This window comes from Tasmannia lanceolata, unplaced genomic scaffold (assembly GCF_043159265.1).
Source record: "Tasmannia lanceolata isolate RefF3 unplaced genomic scaffold, GAP_Taslan_0.1 ptg000019l, whole genome shotgun sequence".
Lineage (NCBI taxonomy): Eukaryota > Viridiplantae > Streptophyta > Magnoliopsida > Canellales > Winteraceae > Tasmannia > Tasmannia lanceolata.
In genome coordinates, this window is record NW_027518696.1 from 15228250 (window position 1) to 15244759 (window position 16510).

At 39.1% G+C, this 16510-nt stretch overlaps 1 protein-coding gene and 1 pseudogene across 1 annotated transcript; one reads left to right on the plus strand and one right to left on the minus strand.

The window, feature by feature from the left end:
* The first annotated feature begins 937 nt into the window (after window positions 1-937).
* Window positions 938-3648, plus strand: LOC143852736 (putative glutathione S-transferase). The gene is made up of 2 exons (XM_077362308.1): window positions 938-1394; window positions 3128-3648. The coding sequence occupies exons 1-2, from the start codon at window positions 1086-1088 to the stop codon at window positions 3488-3490; spliced, it is 672 nt and encodes a 223-aa protein (XP_077218423.1). The 5' UTR covers window positions 938-1085; the 3' UTR covers window positions 3491-3648.
* A 757-nt stretch (window positions 3649-4405) lies between these two features.
* Window positions 4406-13002, minus strand: LOC143852347 (UDP-glycosyltransferase 87A1 pseudogene; annotated as a pseudogene).
* Window positions 13003-16510: the final 3508 nt, after the last annotated feature.

The window sequence follows — 16510 nt, forward strand, 5'->3', positions numbered from 1 at the left end:
GAGATTGACTTTTGATTGTCTCACATACAAAGAGAAAGACAGAAACAAAGATATTCAAAGTGAAAATTGTGTTAGAACCAACCATAAATCACACAGCTTACCTCAACATGCAGAAACCCTAGCTTGTCTTTGATTTCCGTGGAGATTGAGGGCAAGGAGCTGAGCTTGAAGTCGAAATCCACAAAGTTTCTGGTTTAGGTAAAGAAAGAACCAAAGTTTCTGGTCTAGGGAAGCAAATCCCAAAAGTTTTTGGGAAGAAACCAACCAAAATCGAAAATTTTAGGGAAGAAAATGGAGATTTTAGGGCTCTTCACTTTTTTAGGGCACGAAAGAATCGATAAACGCTTAGGTTTTTCTTCCCCGCGCGATCGGCTTCATTTTTTCGTCTCCTGAATATTTTATCTCTGCCCTCATCGATGTTCAAAGAATCATGCCGGTGTTTTACCAAACCAGCGACGCTTGAGAAAGTCGGTAATTCCTCTTCTATTTGAACAGACATCTAACGACGTTTTAATCGTAAAACGTCGGTAAATAATCACTTTCAGTGACGTTACAGGAACGTCGATAAATTATTAAGGCGTATTTTTTTGGGCGGGAGTGGTTAGTCACCCTTCACCGTCATTCCTTCAGTGAACGTCGGTGCATGTACTATTATTAGGGACGTTACACATGACGAACGTTGGTGAATGCCCTTTTTCTTGTAGTGAGATTCACATAAATGAAAAGAGAAAACCCAGTAAACTAAGTCCCTCAAAGTCCCGGACTTAGCCAATCTATCTGCTAGATCATTGGCACTTCTAGGATATGGGAAAAAGAAAGACAAAGGCACCCTGCGAAGTTACGCATGCAATGATGTCAAGAGAAGGCATGACTTTTTGAAGTCTCTCAATGCCCTTTACTTCTTTGTGAACAGCCACATGAATGTTCCCCAGCAAACTGTCTAAATTCTAAACTGCACCTACTACGTGAATAATAGTCTCTCAATGCCTTTGAATATTCACATCTCAAATAGAGAGAAGCCGCCATGCCCCACTATAAATTGATGGAGCAGTGGAAGGGCTTCGACCATATAAAATCTCATTAAAATGGGAGAATTGAAGTTGCTTGGAATTTCCCCAAGCCCTTTCTCACGTAGAGTTGAATGGGCTTTGAAGCTCAAGGGGATTGAATATGAATATGTTGAAGAAGATCTCGCCAACAAGAGTCCATTGCTTTTGAAGAACAATCCTGTGCACAAACAGATTCCGGTGCTCTTGCACAATGGAAAACCGATTGCGGAGTCGTCCGTAATCCTTGAATACATAGAGGAAACATGGAAAGAGAATCCGTTGCTGCCTGAAGATCCCCACGAGAAGGCCCTGGCTCGCTTTTGGGCTAAATTTATTGATGAGAAGGTAATTGTTTTATACATTTTTTTCTTCCTATTTTTTGGTGTGCAACCTTCTTGGATTTTGAGTGGAATTTTGGCAAAATTGCAACAAAAATCCAAGTGGGTTGTTGAGAATTACCCAAGTTGACACCCAATTGGGACAAAAAGTTGTTCTACTTTAGATTTGACAAAGCAAAATTAGGGAGGCAGATGGGTGACTAGAATAGGGCCCATAATTTGGGTTGATTTTTTGGGAATTTTGGTTGAGCTTTTACCATAAAATGGGGTCTTGGAGATGATTTCATTTCATTTTTTAGCAAAAGCTCAACCTGACTCGACCCAAATTGCACGCTAGATAAAAAAGTAAAAATGAAAAAAAATTACCCATTAATGGTTACTTTTTTCAAACAAATGCCATCCCTACTAAAGCCCTTCATCAGAGTTGATGAACGCTAACACGACCAATACAACGTCAGAGGGGAGTCCCTTTAGCAAAAGTTGGTCGGATTAATTTTTGGGCGACGAAAAATTCGCACCCCCGGTAGGATAATTTGCACCCCTTATGCTCTGTTTGGTTGCCGGGTTTTTTTTGTGCCTGAGAGTTTTGTGGGAGAGTAAGTTAAATTTTGGTTCCATCCCATGTTTGGTTGCCTTTTAGCACTAGGTTTATTTTAATCCCACTCTTGTAATGATTACTTGTGGGGTGAATTTTTTAATCCCACTTTTGTAATGATTGCCTTTTCATCCCATCCCAAGATAACCCCAGGAACAAAAATAAACTCAGGAACCAAAAATAAGCTTGAGAAGAATTTTTTTCTACCCAACAGTTCAAGCAACCAAACAAAGGTTTTTTTTTCTCCCACCATATCTCCCAGGGTATTTTTTTCTCCCACATAACCAAACATGGGATTTTTATTTTACCAGGATACTTCCAGGACTCTTTTTTTCCCACCTATCTCCCAGGGTATTTTTTTCTCCCACATAACTCCCGGGAAGCATTAAAAAAGCATTAAAGTCCGTCACATACCCTCCTTTAAAGGGGTGCGAATTATCCTTAAGGGGTGCGAATTTATCATCGCCCTAATTTTTTCCGGCAAACTAACCACTATTTTTCTGGTTAAACTCTCCTCCAAAACCGTATTGACTGTACTGAGATGCTCGATCAGGAAATGGTCAAATCCTTGGCTAGATATGCTAACTATTTTTTTATCAAGAATAATTATTCCTAGAGTAAGGGCATTTTAGTCATTTCATTGGTGGCGAATGCTCTTTCTTATCTTCTTGCACAGTTGCTAGGCACTTCGGGCCATCTTTTGCATCTAAGAACAGACACACCTTAGATGAATAAGACAAAATCTGCCAAAAAATCAACGTGTGTGGCTTCTCACATGCAAAAGCCCGCCGTGATTCGAGTTTCGATGATTCATTGATTCTAACCATCTGCATCCAAACAGAGCTTAACTTTCATCCTCCATTTGGTTGACTCACTTGCAATGGAAAGAGCATGGAAAGTGGGGACTTTTCTTAGTTATCTGGTTGCACTCTCGAGTGAGAAAACAAAGCAATTAAAGTCACCACTTTCTACCTCTTTCCTTGCCAAGTGAGGCAACCAAATAGAGTGTTAATCACAAGAACAATAAAAAAAATGCCCTTAAAGATCTCTTTATGCCACACTTTGCACTCCTCAATCTCGCCAACATGGCCTCTTTTACACTTTCTTATATAGTTGTATTTCATTAGTTGTTTCTCTTGATGTAGTGCTTCACTAACGGGCGAACAGCATTCTATTCACAAGGTGAAGAGCGAGAGAAAGCGTTGGAGTCAACACGGGAGGCACTGAAAACTCTAGATGAAGAGATCAAAGGGAAGAAATTCTTTGGCGGAGAGACCATCGGGTTTGTGGATTTGGTTGCTGGTGTTATTGCTTATTGGCTCCCTGTCTTTGATGAAATTGCGGAGATGAATCTTCTCTTTGAACAGAAGTTTCCATCTCTCTACGCATGGAGGGAGAATTTTATCAAGGTTCCTGTTATCAAAGAGAGCATTCTACCTCATGATCAAATGCTTGTTATCTTCCGTGGTCTTCGGAAAAAAGTGCTTGCAGTACCCACCAACAAATGACAACTTCTTTGTCATTGCTATTTATTGTAGTTGATGCTTGTTTGTGTTTTATGTTCATCATATAGAACCCAATAATGAAAATCTCCAAATCAAATAAATTTGTGTTAGAATAAGATCTTTCTTCTTTGTAAAGGTAAATGATATTTGCACCTTCTTTTGTTGTGGTGTGTGTATATAGGGTAATGATCCTCTGTAAAGCATCAGTTGATCCCACTTGCATCCTATTGGGATGGTCTTAGCCCTTCATTCTCAATGATTATCAGGCAAACCATGTTGGTAATAACATAGAGATGAAGGGGAGCTTAGAAGTAGAAATGGATTAACATTGGTCCATGGAGACTTTCCAAATCTATTAGATGAGATAAAGGATCTTTGTGCATGTGGTTGTTTTTCTTTTTCTCTCATACAAAATACCAACGATTTGGCTGACCGCCTTGCCAAATCGTAATCTTCTAACACTTGCATATGAGGCTGTCTTTACCACGAAGTGAACTTGTAATCTTATTTATTTATTAACAATATTATCTTTATAAAAAAATTTAAAAAAAAAAAAAAAGTTACTCTCCAGCAATGATTGCATCATTTAAATATGGATATAGTTCCAAAATATGGATATAAAAGAAACATTCTAAGAATAAGCCTACTGATCTAATATTAGCTTTCTACTAGAAGAAAATTTATCATGATGTGGAAAGGAAAATATGCGAGACTATGTGAATGTGTGAGAGTTCCTAAAATAGAACTAGTTGTAGGCCTTGAGTGATCCATCTACGCCATGAAGCACTCCATCCGACGATCGCGTGCTTTGCATCACTTAACCAGGTTGTACTACACTTTTGAACTAATTGCTCTCTTTTTTATTAGTAATATATACTAATTAAATTAAGAAAAATGCTTGTGAAACATAAACTTCAGTGAACATAAAGAAGTAGTTAGGCAGGTTTCAAAAGTACACACAAGTATCAGAATCCAATGAATATCAAATACATTTTAATGCACACTACGATCAAATTCATTGGTTTGAACCATCAGTAGCTTATTTGATTAAGCCAATAAAACCAAGTCACTGACCTTTGGCCTTATGGCTAAGACTTTGCTCAATATCTCTGGAAAAAGCATCAAGATCAGTATAAGATGATCCACCCTTTCCTATTGCTCTTTTGCAAACCTCTTGGAGCTCTTTAGCTCTTTTCCTTAGCTCTTTACTTTCATCTCCATCTAAGTCCATCAATCTCTCTACAAACTGAGAAATTTCTCCTCTCTTGATAAAATTTTCCACACTCACTTCTCTCTTCATCCTAATACCCACTTTCCAATCTTCCACTATTAGCTTGCAGTCAGTGAATTGATCATAATACAGGGGGAAAGTAAGCATGGGTACCCCTGCAAACACAGCCTCTAGAGCAGAATTCCATCCACAGTGAGTTAAGAAGCCCCCAACAGAAGAATGGCAAAGAACCTTCAATTGCTCACACCATGGCACAACCATCCCCATCTCACCACACAAATCTCTCAATTGCGAGGCGTCCGCCTCCTCGCGCATGACCCACAAGAATCGGGTCCCGCTAGAGCACAACCCTTTTGCAAATTCCTCCATCTGTTTGATCGCAACTGTTAAGAAGCTGCCGAAAGATATGTACAAGATCGAGTTTTCGGGTTGGGAATCTAGCCAATTATAGTAGTCCATGCTGTTTGGATCGGCCAAATTTTCGTGTAGTGTCATGTAAGGGATGGAAGGGCCTACGGTGTAGATGGGTGGTGAAAGGTTTTTCCTTAGAGTGTCGATGCCATTGGCCTCGAGCTCATAGAACGAAGTGAAGAGGATGCATTGTGCTCTGGTAACACAAGAGAAGGCTTCCAATTTTCGCCTTAGGTCATTGTCATCCTTCCCATAAGAAGAGTAGTGGATATCTATGTAGAGATCGGCCAATCGAACCGAGGCTAGTCCGGGTATGTAGTCAACAAGCTCATCTCCTCTTTCTACAGCAAGTTAAGAGAAAGATTCAACAATTCTTACAGACTTGATGGACATAATTACGTATAAATACTTAACCAAAATGCGGGACATGAATGACATGAACATGTTCTTGTAATTCACTAGATATAATGAATTTTAGCAAAATGATATAAGGATTCCTTGGGAGGACACCCTGGCCGGGATGGCCTCTAACTGTGCTCATGTTTGGTCCGCATGTAGTGGACATAGTCAGAAGCCGTTTTGGTCCTAGCGTCCTCTTGGGCATTCCGCTATGATGTAGTGTGGGTCATGGTGGATGATTATACAGAGATTCATGGCCTTAAAAAACAACCTTTGAGAAGCGAGAAGCTACAGGGACGATTCTGCGATATCTAGGTGAACATTAACTTGGCCATAAATTTTCAACTTTTTATCTCACCATCTGATCATAACAAATTTTATATCAATTTGGGGCTTCTGAGACGAATTATCTATCAATATCTACTTGCTAACATTCGATGTCTAGGCAGTCACAGATTGTCAATCTAAAGTCATTTGATAGGAGGGATTTACACCTTTTTAGCTTCATGTATATTTCAGTCTTTCTTTATTTTTAGCTAATGTTTATATCTCCTTATAACCTGACTCTGAGGATTTGGACAATTTAATTTTTAAATCAAAAACTTGGAGAATTTAATTTTATATAGGAAGTATTTGATGTGCCCTAGCCACAACATTTGCTTCTCTTTTCGTTTCTTTTAGTTTCTTGAAACCGTGGTGGATCAGAGATCGCTTTTGAGACAGTTTGTAGTCAGAATCTTCCATCCTTCTGCTATTTCGCAATCTCGCTTGCATTATTCTAGTTGTCAGGATAGAAAAAACCAGATGTTAATTCTCACACTCGATAAAATGTTTATTGAGTTTGAATTGTATAATAAGTTTACAATAGATTGCAAAGGATGTTCATTTTTTTAGAGCATAGAGATATATATGGATACATAACAACTTGTATATACCTCACTTTGTTCCTGCGTTAACTTTTACTAGTTATCTTGTGGTTGTGTATATGATGATGACTAGTTGGTCATTTCTTAACGTTTTAAAGCATCAAGACCGAAATGAATATTTTAAAAAAAATAATTTGTTCTCTTATGCATTAGAAGATACCCCTAGATGTTTCAACTTAAATCTTTTGGCCGACCCATATTTGAAGTGTCTGTTTACATCATTACACAATACCGCTCAAAACACTTTCAATTGATTTAAAATTCCCATAACAAGTCCAATCGAACCCATTTAACAAGGCCTGCAAGGAGGTTCCCCTTGCAAGATGGCAAGCCCCACCGGCGTGGGTGGTGGCCGATTGCCTATTTGAAAGATGATCAAGGGTCAGTTTGGATGCGGGTAAAGTGGGAAAATCAAAGTAAAAGTACGCACTTTCCATTTTCTAGTGTTAATTAGTTATCATTTACTACTTATGTGTAACCTTATCGATTGAAAATTTTCCAAATGCAAGTCGTTTTGTATTGTTTAATTTTACTGTCATACTAAAACCAAGTGAAAACTAGAAGATTTTTTTTATTTTTTATTTGAATTGGGATTTTAAAATCAATGTTAGATAATTGGTGAAGAGATACTTTATAAATGATCCGATATTAGATAGTTGGTGAAAAGATGTAAATGAGTTGAGTTCTAATGCACATAAACAATCATTCAACTGAATCTGTTGGTATATATTAATCCCAGCAATGTAAGTAATGACAATTTAAGCATAAATGGATGATCCCAACAATGATAAGCTAGGTGAATATGTCTGTTAAATAGAATAAGAGTGGGTGCTAAGAGATCTACCGAAAGAAGAGCTATAAGGTATTAATGCTAATAATATTAATTTTCAGAGTGCTGTATCTAGATAATTGCGAGAGAGACAAATCACATAAAAGCAAGATGGTGTTTGATAGAAAATTAAAAAAAGTTTAGGCCTTCCCCGATTGTAGAGAAGAATGCCGAAGCGTCTTCTTCTTCGTGCTTGGGTGAAGAGGAGATTGGAGTGGTGGGTCAAATGACCCTGTTTGATGACTCAGAGATGGCGTTAAAGCCGCTGCCCCAGCGTTAAAAATGGCGAAAAAATGAAGAAAAGTGAAGAGATTGCTTGAAGAGAGAAGAGCTTGTTGTTGTGATTTTTGTGTGGAATGTTGTTGTGCTTATAGAGGACCTTGAGGGGTTTTTATAGATGGAAAATGGGCAAAAAATAAAAAAATAGCCGTTGTAGGTCGTAGATCTTCTTCCTTGGTTGTGTGTATTGGCAATGGGCGAAGATAAGGGTTCTTTTAGAGAAGAAATTGACCTTAAAATGACCGTTGAGAGAGGGAATCATGAGCAAGGCAAGGTAAGAATGTATTTTTGGCTAGATTGAATGGATATTGGGTAGGTTAAAGGATATCCATGGTTGGAATTTTGGAAATTTTGCTTTTGGGGAAGAAAACAAATTTGGAAAGGGAAGAATCCCATTTTTAAGGGTGGCACTCTTTTGTAAATTTTATGGGTTTTTGGGGTTTTTGGACACTTAAATGAGAGTGGCAAAGTTGGTAATTTGAAGGGAAACAAGGGCATTTTTATTGTTTTTTAAAAAAATCACTTGCTTACATTTGCCACTCTTTGTCACTTGTTTGCATGCGACAAGTGGCAAAGAAGTGAATGTTTACGAAATGGAGTTCCTAGTTTTAGAAATGATGGTTAAGGGAAAATGGACGCCTATTAGTTGCCCCTCTTGGTTGCCCCATGTGAAGACATGGGGAAACCAAGAAGATAGGCGCGAAGAAGAAAAATGTGGTAGAAAAGGAAGAGTAAAATAAAAAGAAGGACAAAGTAAATTAAAATGAAGAGAAAAATTGGAGCAGCAATGTACAACGTCATCTGTATAGTCTTCATTTTGATATGGCAAGGTTGATATGCGAGAATAGCTATAAAAGCTATCTCTAGTTATCCGACTCGCCGTAAATGCGAAAGATGCAATTTTAGAAAATGATGCAAGTGAAAGCAAAATTAGCAAGGTGAAATTTGGATGCTGTATTGTAATAGCAAAGTGAGGAGCTTTGTGCACCTGTACATAAAAAAGGGTGGGTTGCCCCAGTGAAAAATGAGTTGTACACGGAAAAGAAGTGTATTGATGCAAAATGGATTTAGAAATATGACTCTATTTACCAGAGGAAACATGATAGTGTGTAATTCCATTAGAATATAAGCGATGTTAAATATCAAACATGTGTGAGTAATATCTAATGTGCTAAATAGAGGTAATATGAATGATAAGTGACATCAAAATGTACTACTATAAGCATAGGGGTGACTCATGTGATATAGCATATGTGTATGTAAAGGGTGAAAAGGAAACTGTGGAAATGGAAATGGATATGAAATATGATATGGTGGAAAAGAAAATCATGTCAAAAGTGATAACCTGTGGAAGTGTAGTTGTAGCTCGATCTTGTTTGTGATTGTTTATTTTTGTGAGTATTTTGGGACATAGTTTTAAGAGATTTTGAATTGTGCGAGGGTGAAATAATTGTTTTGGATGTGTGTTTAAAGGTGGATTGAGGGTGCTTTTGTGGGGAATGTGAGTGGTTTGAATGAGTGGACAAAAGCTGTGAGTGGTGTGTTTTCTTATTTTCACTTAGTTTATGGCCATGTTTATTAGTAGAAGTAGTAGATGGTGAGGAAGTAGAAGTAGATATAGGAATGGGTGTATGCGGTTTTTGCTGTGACACAACTTGGATGCAATTAATCGCAGGGCGAAGGGGATAATGTAAAGAAAAAAGTGTAATATGTTTTAGATCGGATGGTGTGATACTAGGGGAAACAAAGGTATTTGAGAGTATGTCATTGAAGGTTGATCTATGGGTTGAGGAGGATTGCAGTAGACGCAGGAGGGAAATTCTATTAGTTTTGGGCATGAGTAGCTTGCATTGGTTGTGGAGGGCAAGGTTGAGACATAAACGAGGGTTGTGATTGTGAATGTGTATTTGGGTGATAGGTTCGCAAGGTGTTAACTGATGTTGATTGTGTGCCTAATTCGGATTGTTGGTTAGGAATGGGATGGGTAGGAGTGGGGGAGGTGCTTAGGTCGATGAAGAGTTTGTTTGTAGTAATTAAGTCTTGTACGAAGTATTTGAAGGAAATGCAGTTTTCTATCAAGTGTCCAGATGTTTTGTGAAATTGACAATATTGATTTTCTAGGTAGTTTTTATGCTTAGGTGCATTAGGTTTAAGTTTTGGATGTTGGATCATGTTGTGAGATAATAATATGTGAAAAAGATCCGTGTAGTTAATATTGAGTGGCTTAAGAGGTGGTTTTTCCTTTGGCATTAGGTTAGGCTTATATAAAGTTTGGTGGCATATGCTATTAATTGCATGTGATTGAGAAGGCATTTTAGGAGAATGATCTATATTGGTTTTAAAAGGAAATGCCCCATTAGTTTCAAGGGCTTTTTGAATAGCAGTCCCATGTTGGATGACCTTATTAAAAGAAGAGAGACAAAGGATTGAGAGTTGAAAGTGAAATTCGGGCATAAAAGAGCGAATAAATGTAGAAATAAGAAATGAATCAGAAAAGTGGCCTGGTAATTGGTTTGCTAGTGATCGCCACCTAGAATAAAATTTGAAAAATGGTTCGTCGTGTCTTTGCTTCGTATTTAAGAGATCATCAAGTGTGATTTCAGTGTCTATATTATAGGCAAAGTGGTTGGTGAAAAGTTGTGCTAATTGAAGAAAAGAGGTTATTGATTGACTAGGGAGATTTGTGAACCAGTTGAAAGCGAGATCATTAGATTTGTGAACCTGTAGGAGGAGTGCATCGTTATGTTGTATGGTCATGCATTTGATTAAAAATGACTTTAGGTGGTGACAAGGGTTTCCAGTGCCATCATATAAAGTAAATTGAGGAAGTAAAAAATTTGGTGGGAATGGCACGGATGTGATAGATTGGGGTAGGGAGGAGAACAAAGATCGTGAATTGATTTGAATTGAGGGTCGTTAGTGTTGTTTGCAAGTTGTTCGGCGATGACGTTTTTAATGAACTTTTGAAGTTGATCATTGGGCATGTTGTTTGTGGATTGGGTAACATTTGAGATGAAACTATCATTAGGTATGCCAGGCATGGTGAAAGGACCTGCCAGTGATGTGTTAATGAAGTTATATAGGGATAGGAATAAGTATTTTTTGAACAAATAGCAGAATAAAATAATAAAATGATTGAATAATCAGGAGTGTGGGAGAGACCAGGCCTGCCAACTGAAAACTAGAAGATTTTTTTTTTAATTTGAATTGGGGTTTTAAAATCAATGTTAGATAATTGGTGAAGAGATACTTTATAAATGATCCGACATTAGATAGTTGGTGAAAAGATGTAAATGAGTTGAGTTCTAATGCAGATAAACAGTCATTCAACTGAATCTGTTGGTATATATTAATCTCAGCAATGTAAGTAATGACAATTTAAGCATAAATGGATGATGCCAACAATGATAAGCTAGGTGAATATGTCTGTTAAATAGAATAAGAGTGGGTGCTAAGAGATCTACCGAAAGAAGAGCTATAAGGTATTAATGCTAATAATAATAATTTTCAGAGTGCTGTATCTAGATAATTGTGAGAAAGACAAATCACATAAAAGCAAGATGGTGTTTGAGAGAAAATAAAAAAAAGTTTAGGCCTTCCCCGATTGTAGAGAAGAATGCCGAAGCGTCTTCTTCTTCGTGTTTGGGTGAAGAGGAGATTGGAGTGGTGGGTCGAATGACCCTGTTTGATGACTCAGAGAAGGCGTTAAAGCCGCTGCCCCAGCGTTAAAAATGGCGAGAAAATGAAGAAAAGTGAAGAGATTGCTTGAAGAGAGAAGAGCTTGTTGCTGTGATTTTTGTGTGGAATGTTGTTGTGGTTAGAGAGGACGTTGAGGGGTTTTTATAGAAGGAAAATGGGCAAAAAATAAAAAAAATAGCTGTTGTAGGTCGCAGATCATCTTCCTTGGTTGTGTGTATTGGCATGGGAGAAGATAAGGGTTCTTTTAGGGAAGAAATCGACCTTAAAATGACCGTTGAGAGAGGGAATCATGAGCAAGGCAAGGTAAGAATGTATTTTTGGCAAGATTGATCGGATATTGGATAGGTTAAAGGATATCCATGGTTGAAATTTTGCTTTTGGGGGAAGAAAACACATTTGGAAAGGGAAGAATTCCATTTTTAAGGGTTCGGTGGCACTCTTTTGTAAATTTTAGGACACTTAAATGAGAGTGGCAAAGTTGGTAATTTGAAGGGAAACAAGGGCATTTTTGTTGTTTTTAAAAAAAAATCACGTGCTTACACCAAGTTATCGATTTGTCATGGAACAGCTACCTTTTAACAGATTTTGTACTATTTCATTTAATGTTGGTAGTTCTCGACTTCTCTCTGAAAAAGTGATCAACAAAATGGCTTTTTCCAGAAGGGAAATGATTTTAGCACTCTACTTTTAATATGTGGCGAAAGCTTCTTGTCTTTTACTGTCAAAGGCACTGTTAAAAAGTTATTTACAATTCCCAAAAATCTCTGACAATGACAATTAAAAACAAAAGGACAAGAAGCTTGGGCCCGGTGCTCCGTGTACAAAACAATTTTTCCATTTCATAAAAAACAAAAGGACAAGAAGCTTTTGCCCCATATCAAAGGAGTGGAGTGATAGTCATTTGTTTATACATAAACCATACGAGCGAGAATTTTTTTTTTTTTAAATGAATATAGTGGCACTGTTGACCGCTGCACTAGCCTTCACTGGAGGATAAAGGGGATTTATTATCACCAGTGTAACATATACAGGCGGTTATATTGCCTTTTCCAAGAGTCTTGACCGCCTGTACAGTCACTCCTGAGACTCTACAAGCTCATAGGCCCACCCCTTAACCGCTAGCTTTTTCAAGGGTGAGTTCTACTCTGGTCGCAACAGAAACACCAGGACCAATGTATATGATACGAGGATGGCTACACAAATGCATCTAATGGCAAATGTGCATGTCATAGCTAGATTTAGCATTCTACAATAATCAACCATTAACCAAGAGCTACGTACCAGACAAGTCATGGACAGGGAAGTGGCCCTTGGCCACAAGGAGGTCAAAATGGTGAAACACAGTAAACACCGATGGCGACATCGTCCAAAGCGATGCTACCGGAATATTCCTCTTCTCACCTAAATGAACAGCCCAAAATAGGTAAGTGTCAGCTATAATGTAGCTAACCGGCGGCTCAAACCGATCTAGAAGCTGCTCTACCGGTGACTTCATCTTAGTAATGACGGCTTCAAAGTAGTCATTGCTGTCGATTGAGGGGAGAACGTTGGGGATCGAGCAGAGCCGGATGTTGGGCGGTCTTGGCTCTGAGCCGATTAAGCCGAGCCACTCTTCGGTGACTACCAAGGAGATGAGAAGGGCTTTGGAGGAAAGAAGCTTGCAAGTGTTCAACATTGAGTTGATGAAACCTCGGGCAGGGAATGGAATGGCAACCAAATGGAAAGTGTAAGTGTTGTCCATGGTGAGAATCTAGAGCTACAGTGCAATGCAGGTATGGGAATTTATCCAAAGAGCTAAAAGAATCTCAATGGAACCCAATTTCCATGCAATCTAAGATCTAATAGTATTAATCCATTTGGTATTGACTCTCTCTCTCACACACACACACACATTTGTATATGGATCCATCTACGGACTTCATCTAATTGGGGCCAAAACGCTTCTCCATGCAAACCCGGTTCTCGAGAATACAAATTGGTATTGACAATTAATCATAAGTTTAAGCATTTTCCACTGCATCTCTTTGTCTTATTAGTTGATTTAATATTAAAATCATAAATGTCAGCATTGTCCGCCTCATGTCTTTGCCATATTACGTTATTATTTAGTATTAAAATTTTGTGGTGGTCTAAAGCTGGGTAACTAAGTTCGCATTTTATATGTAAAGTTTGAAAGATAGGGTAGATGGGTCTCGACCATTCTTGCATGGGATGTGTTCCAATATATAATATATATTACTAGAATACAGGTATTGGGAAGCCCAAGGTATACAAGGAAAATAAACAAATATGGGAGTCCCATATTGAGTTGTAGATTTACATGGGTGAATATATTCAATGAGGAAGAGAATATCATATCACTCTACCTAGTTTGACTAGGATTATGTACTTCTTTATGTTCTAATTTCTACCTTGAAAATGATGCCCCTGATTAAAAAAAGGAAATTTGACACAGGGGGGGGCTAATAAAAGACATAATATCAGAGGGGTCAAGTGTTTGTTGGAAATGACAGAAGGGGGTCAAAATTTGGATTTCGAAATTTCGAATGACGAAAATGCCCCTCTGGCAGAAACAGTGAAATGACTTAGAAAAATTAAAAAAAAGACATTTACGTTTTCCCTCTTCTCTCCTCTCGTCTCTGTTAAATTTTTTTCGTCCTCTCCTCCCTCCGGCGATCTCTACGGCAATCACTCCGGCGATCTCGACGGCGATCTCGACCAAGGTGAAGTACGTATCAAACCTCGCATTTGAAGGAAACCCTACCTGGTATGTCGTTTCCTTCCCTTCCTTTATTCAATCTCATTTTTATTTATTTTTGAAGAGGAAAATCAGGTTGAGAGAGATGCAAAAGGGGGGGGGATCCTTTTTCATGCTATATGTTTTTTATTTTTTTCAGTTCATATACATGTCAGTTACTGCATTTCCTCCTACAGAGTAAAATAGTTGTAAATGCTTTTAAATGTTGTTTGTTGCTGCTAGGGTTTTATGTTTTACATTAATTTGTGAAATGGAGAAACGTTCTGCTGTTTATTTATTCCGGGGTTTTATTTTGTATATTAATTTGTGAAATGGAGAGATGTGATTTCATTTCATATATGCGTATCCACCTACAGAGTAAAATAGAGTTGCATGCTACGGTATTTGTTGATGCTAGGGTTTAATTTTTGACGTTAATTTGTGGAATGGAGAAATGCAATTTCGTTTCATGTACATATGTTAATGCTAGGCTTTTAATTTTACAATTTGTGGAGTGGAGAAATGGGATTTCAAAAACACCTTCTTGAAAACTATGTAGAGCTCCCCTATATTGGCCTTGAAAACCCTCTTTTGGTACTAGTAGCTGGAAACCCTTTTCTGTGAACTTGGGGACCATGTTGGGCAGTTGATGGCCCCTCTATGGCGACTTCTTCTAGGTACTATTAACCCCTTTTTTGTAGCTGAAAACCCATGCCTTTCAACTTGACGACCATCTTCTGGATTTGATGGACCCTCCAAGGGTACTTCTTCTACCCCATTTGAGGGCCCATAATCCCTTCTCTAATACCATGCATAGCTCCCCTCTATTGCCCTTGAGAAGCCCCCCTTAGGTACTAATAACCCCCTTTTTTGTAGCTGAAAACCCATGACTTTCAACTTCAGGACTTTCTTCTGAATTTGATGGACCCTCCAAGGGTACTTCTTCTACCCCATTTGAGTGCCCATAATCCCTTCTCTAATACCATGCATAGCTCCCCTCGGTTGCCCTTGAGAAGCCCCCCTTAGGTACTAATAACCCCTTCTTTGTAACTGAAAACCCATGCCTTTCAACTTGAGCACCATCTTTGGATTTGCTGCACCCTCCAATGGTACTTCTCGTACCCCATTTGAGGGCCCATAATCCCTTCTCTAATACCATCCATAGGTCCCCTCTATTGACCTTGAGAAGCCCCCCTTAGGTACTAGTAACCCCTTTTTGTAGCTGAAAACCCATGACTTTGAACTTCAGGACCATCTTCTGGATTTGATGGACCCTCCGAAGGTACTTCTTCTACCCCATTTGAGGGCCCATAATCCCTTCTCTAATACCATCCATAGGTCCCCTTTGTTGCCCTTGAGAAGCCCCACTTAGGTACTAATAACCCCTTCTTTGTAGCTGAAAACCCATGCCTTTCAACTTGAGCACCATCTTTGGATTTGCTGCACCCTCCAAGGGTACTTCTCCTACCCCATTTGAGGGCCCATAATCCCTTCTCTAATACCATCCATAGGTCCCCTCTATTGGCCTTGAGAAGCCCCCCTTAGGTACTAATAACCCCTTCTTTGTAGCTAAAAACCCATGCCTTTGAACTTGAGGACCTTCTTCTGGATTTGATGGACCCTCCGAGGGTACTTCTTCTACCCCATTTGAGGGCCCATAATCCCTTCTCTAATACCATCCATAGGTCCCCTCTGTTGCCCTTGAGAAGCCCCCCTTAGGTACTAATAACCCCTTCTTTGTAGCTGAAAACCCATGACTTTGAACTTCAGGACCATCTTCTGGATTTGATGGACCCTCCAAGGGTACTTCTTCTACCCCATTTGAGGGCCCATAATCCCTTCTCTAATACCATCCATAGGTCCCCTCTGTTGCCCTTGAGAAGCCCCCCTTAGGTACTAATAACCCCTTCTTTGTAGCTGAAAACCCATGCCTTTCAACTTGAGCACAATCTTTGGATTTGCTGCACCCTCCAAGGGTACTTCTCCTACCCCATTTGAGGAACCATAATCTGTGGACCCCGATCCGAGAGAGGACGAGTGCGGCGAGGGACGCGAGGTCCCCACAGCAATCCTCTAAGATCTCCACAATGTGAAGGAGAGCTCTGCCAAGGAACTCTCGAAACGGATGCCACCCTCACAGCATAGCACGAGTGGCGATACAAAACGAATGAGATACATCCTGATCAGGAGCCAGGGCTCGAAACCGAGATGTACCTAAAAAGAACTCAGAGTCGCCATCCATGGATAGGCCATGGAACCCTAAAATCAAATCCTCTGTGCAATGGATAACCAGAAATATATATGGGTTCGTGCCTGGTTACGAATGGGGAAGGTCTGAGAGCACCCCCAATTCGTCCGAGTGCAAGCACTTGGTCTCTTATGCCATTTTCATTAACTCCAAAAAAGTTCGGGTAAAAATCATATGAAATGGGAACAATCCTCAGGAATCGTCTACCTAAGCATGCATTTCCTGAGAATGAAGAAATAAACACATAAAATGAAAATGTGTCAC

Excerpts from the sequence above, each read along its gene's own strand:
- LOC143852736 (XM_077362308.1), top strand. The coding sequence starts at position 1,086 with ATGGGAGAATTGAAGTTGCTTGGAATTTCCCCAAGCCCTTTCTCACGT. Across the intron at positions 1,395-3,127 it reads CTAAATTTATTGATGAGAAG|TGCTTCACTAACGGGCGAAC; the intron begins GTAATTGTTTTA and ends CTCTTGATGTAG.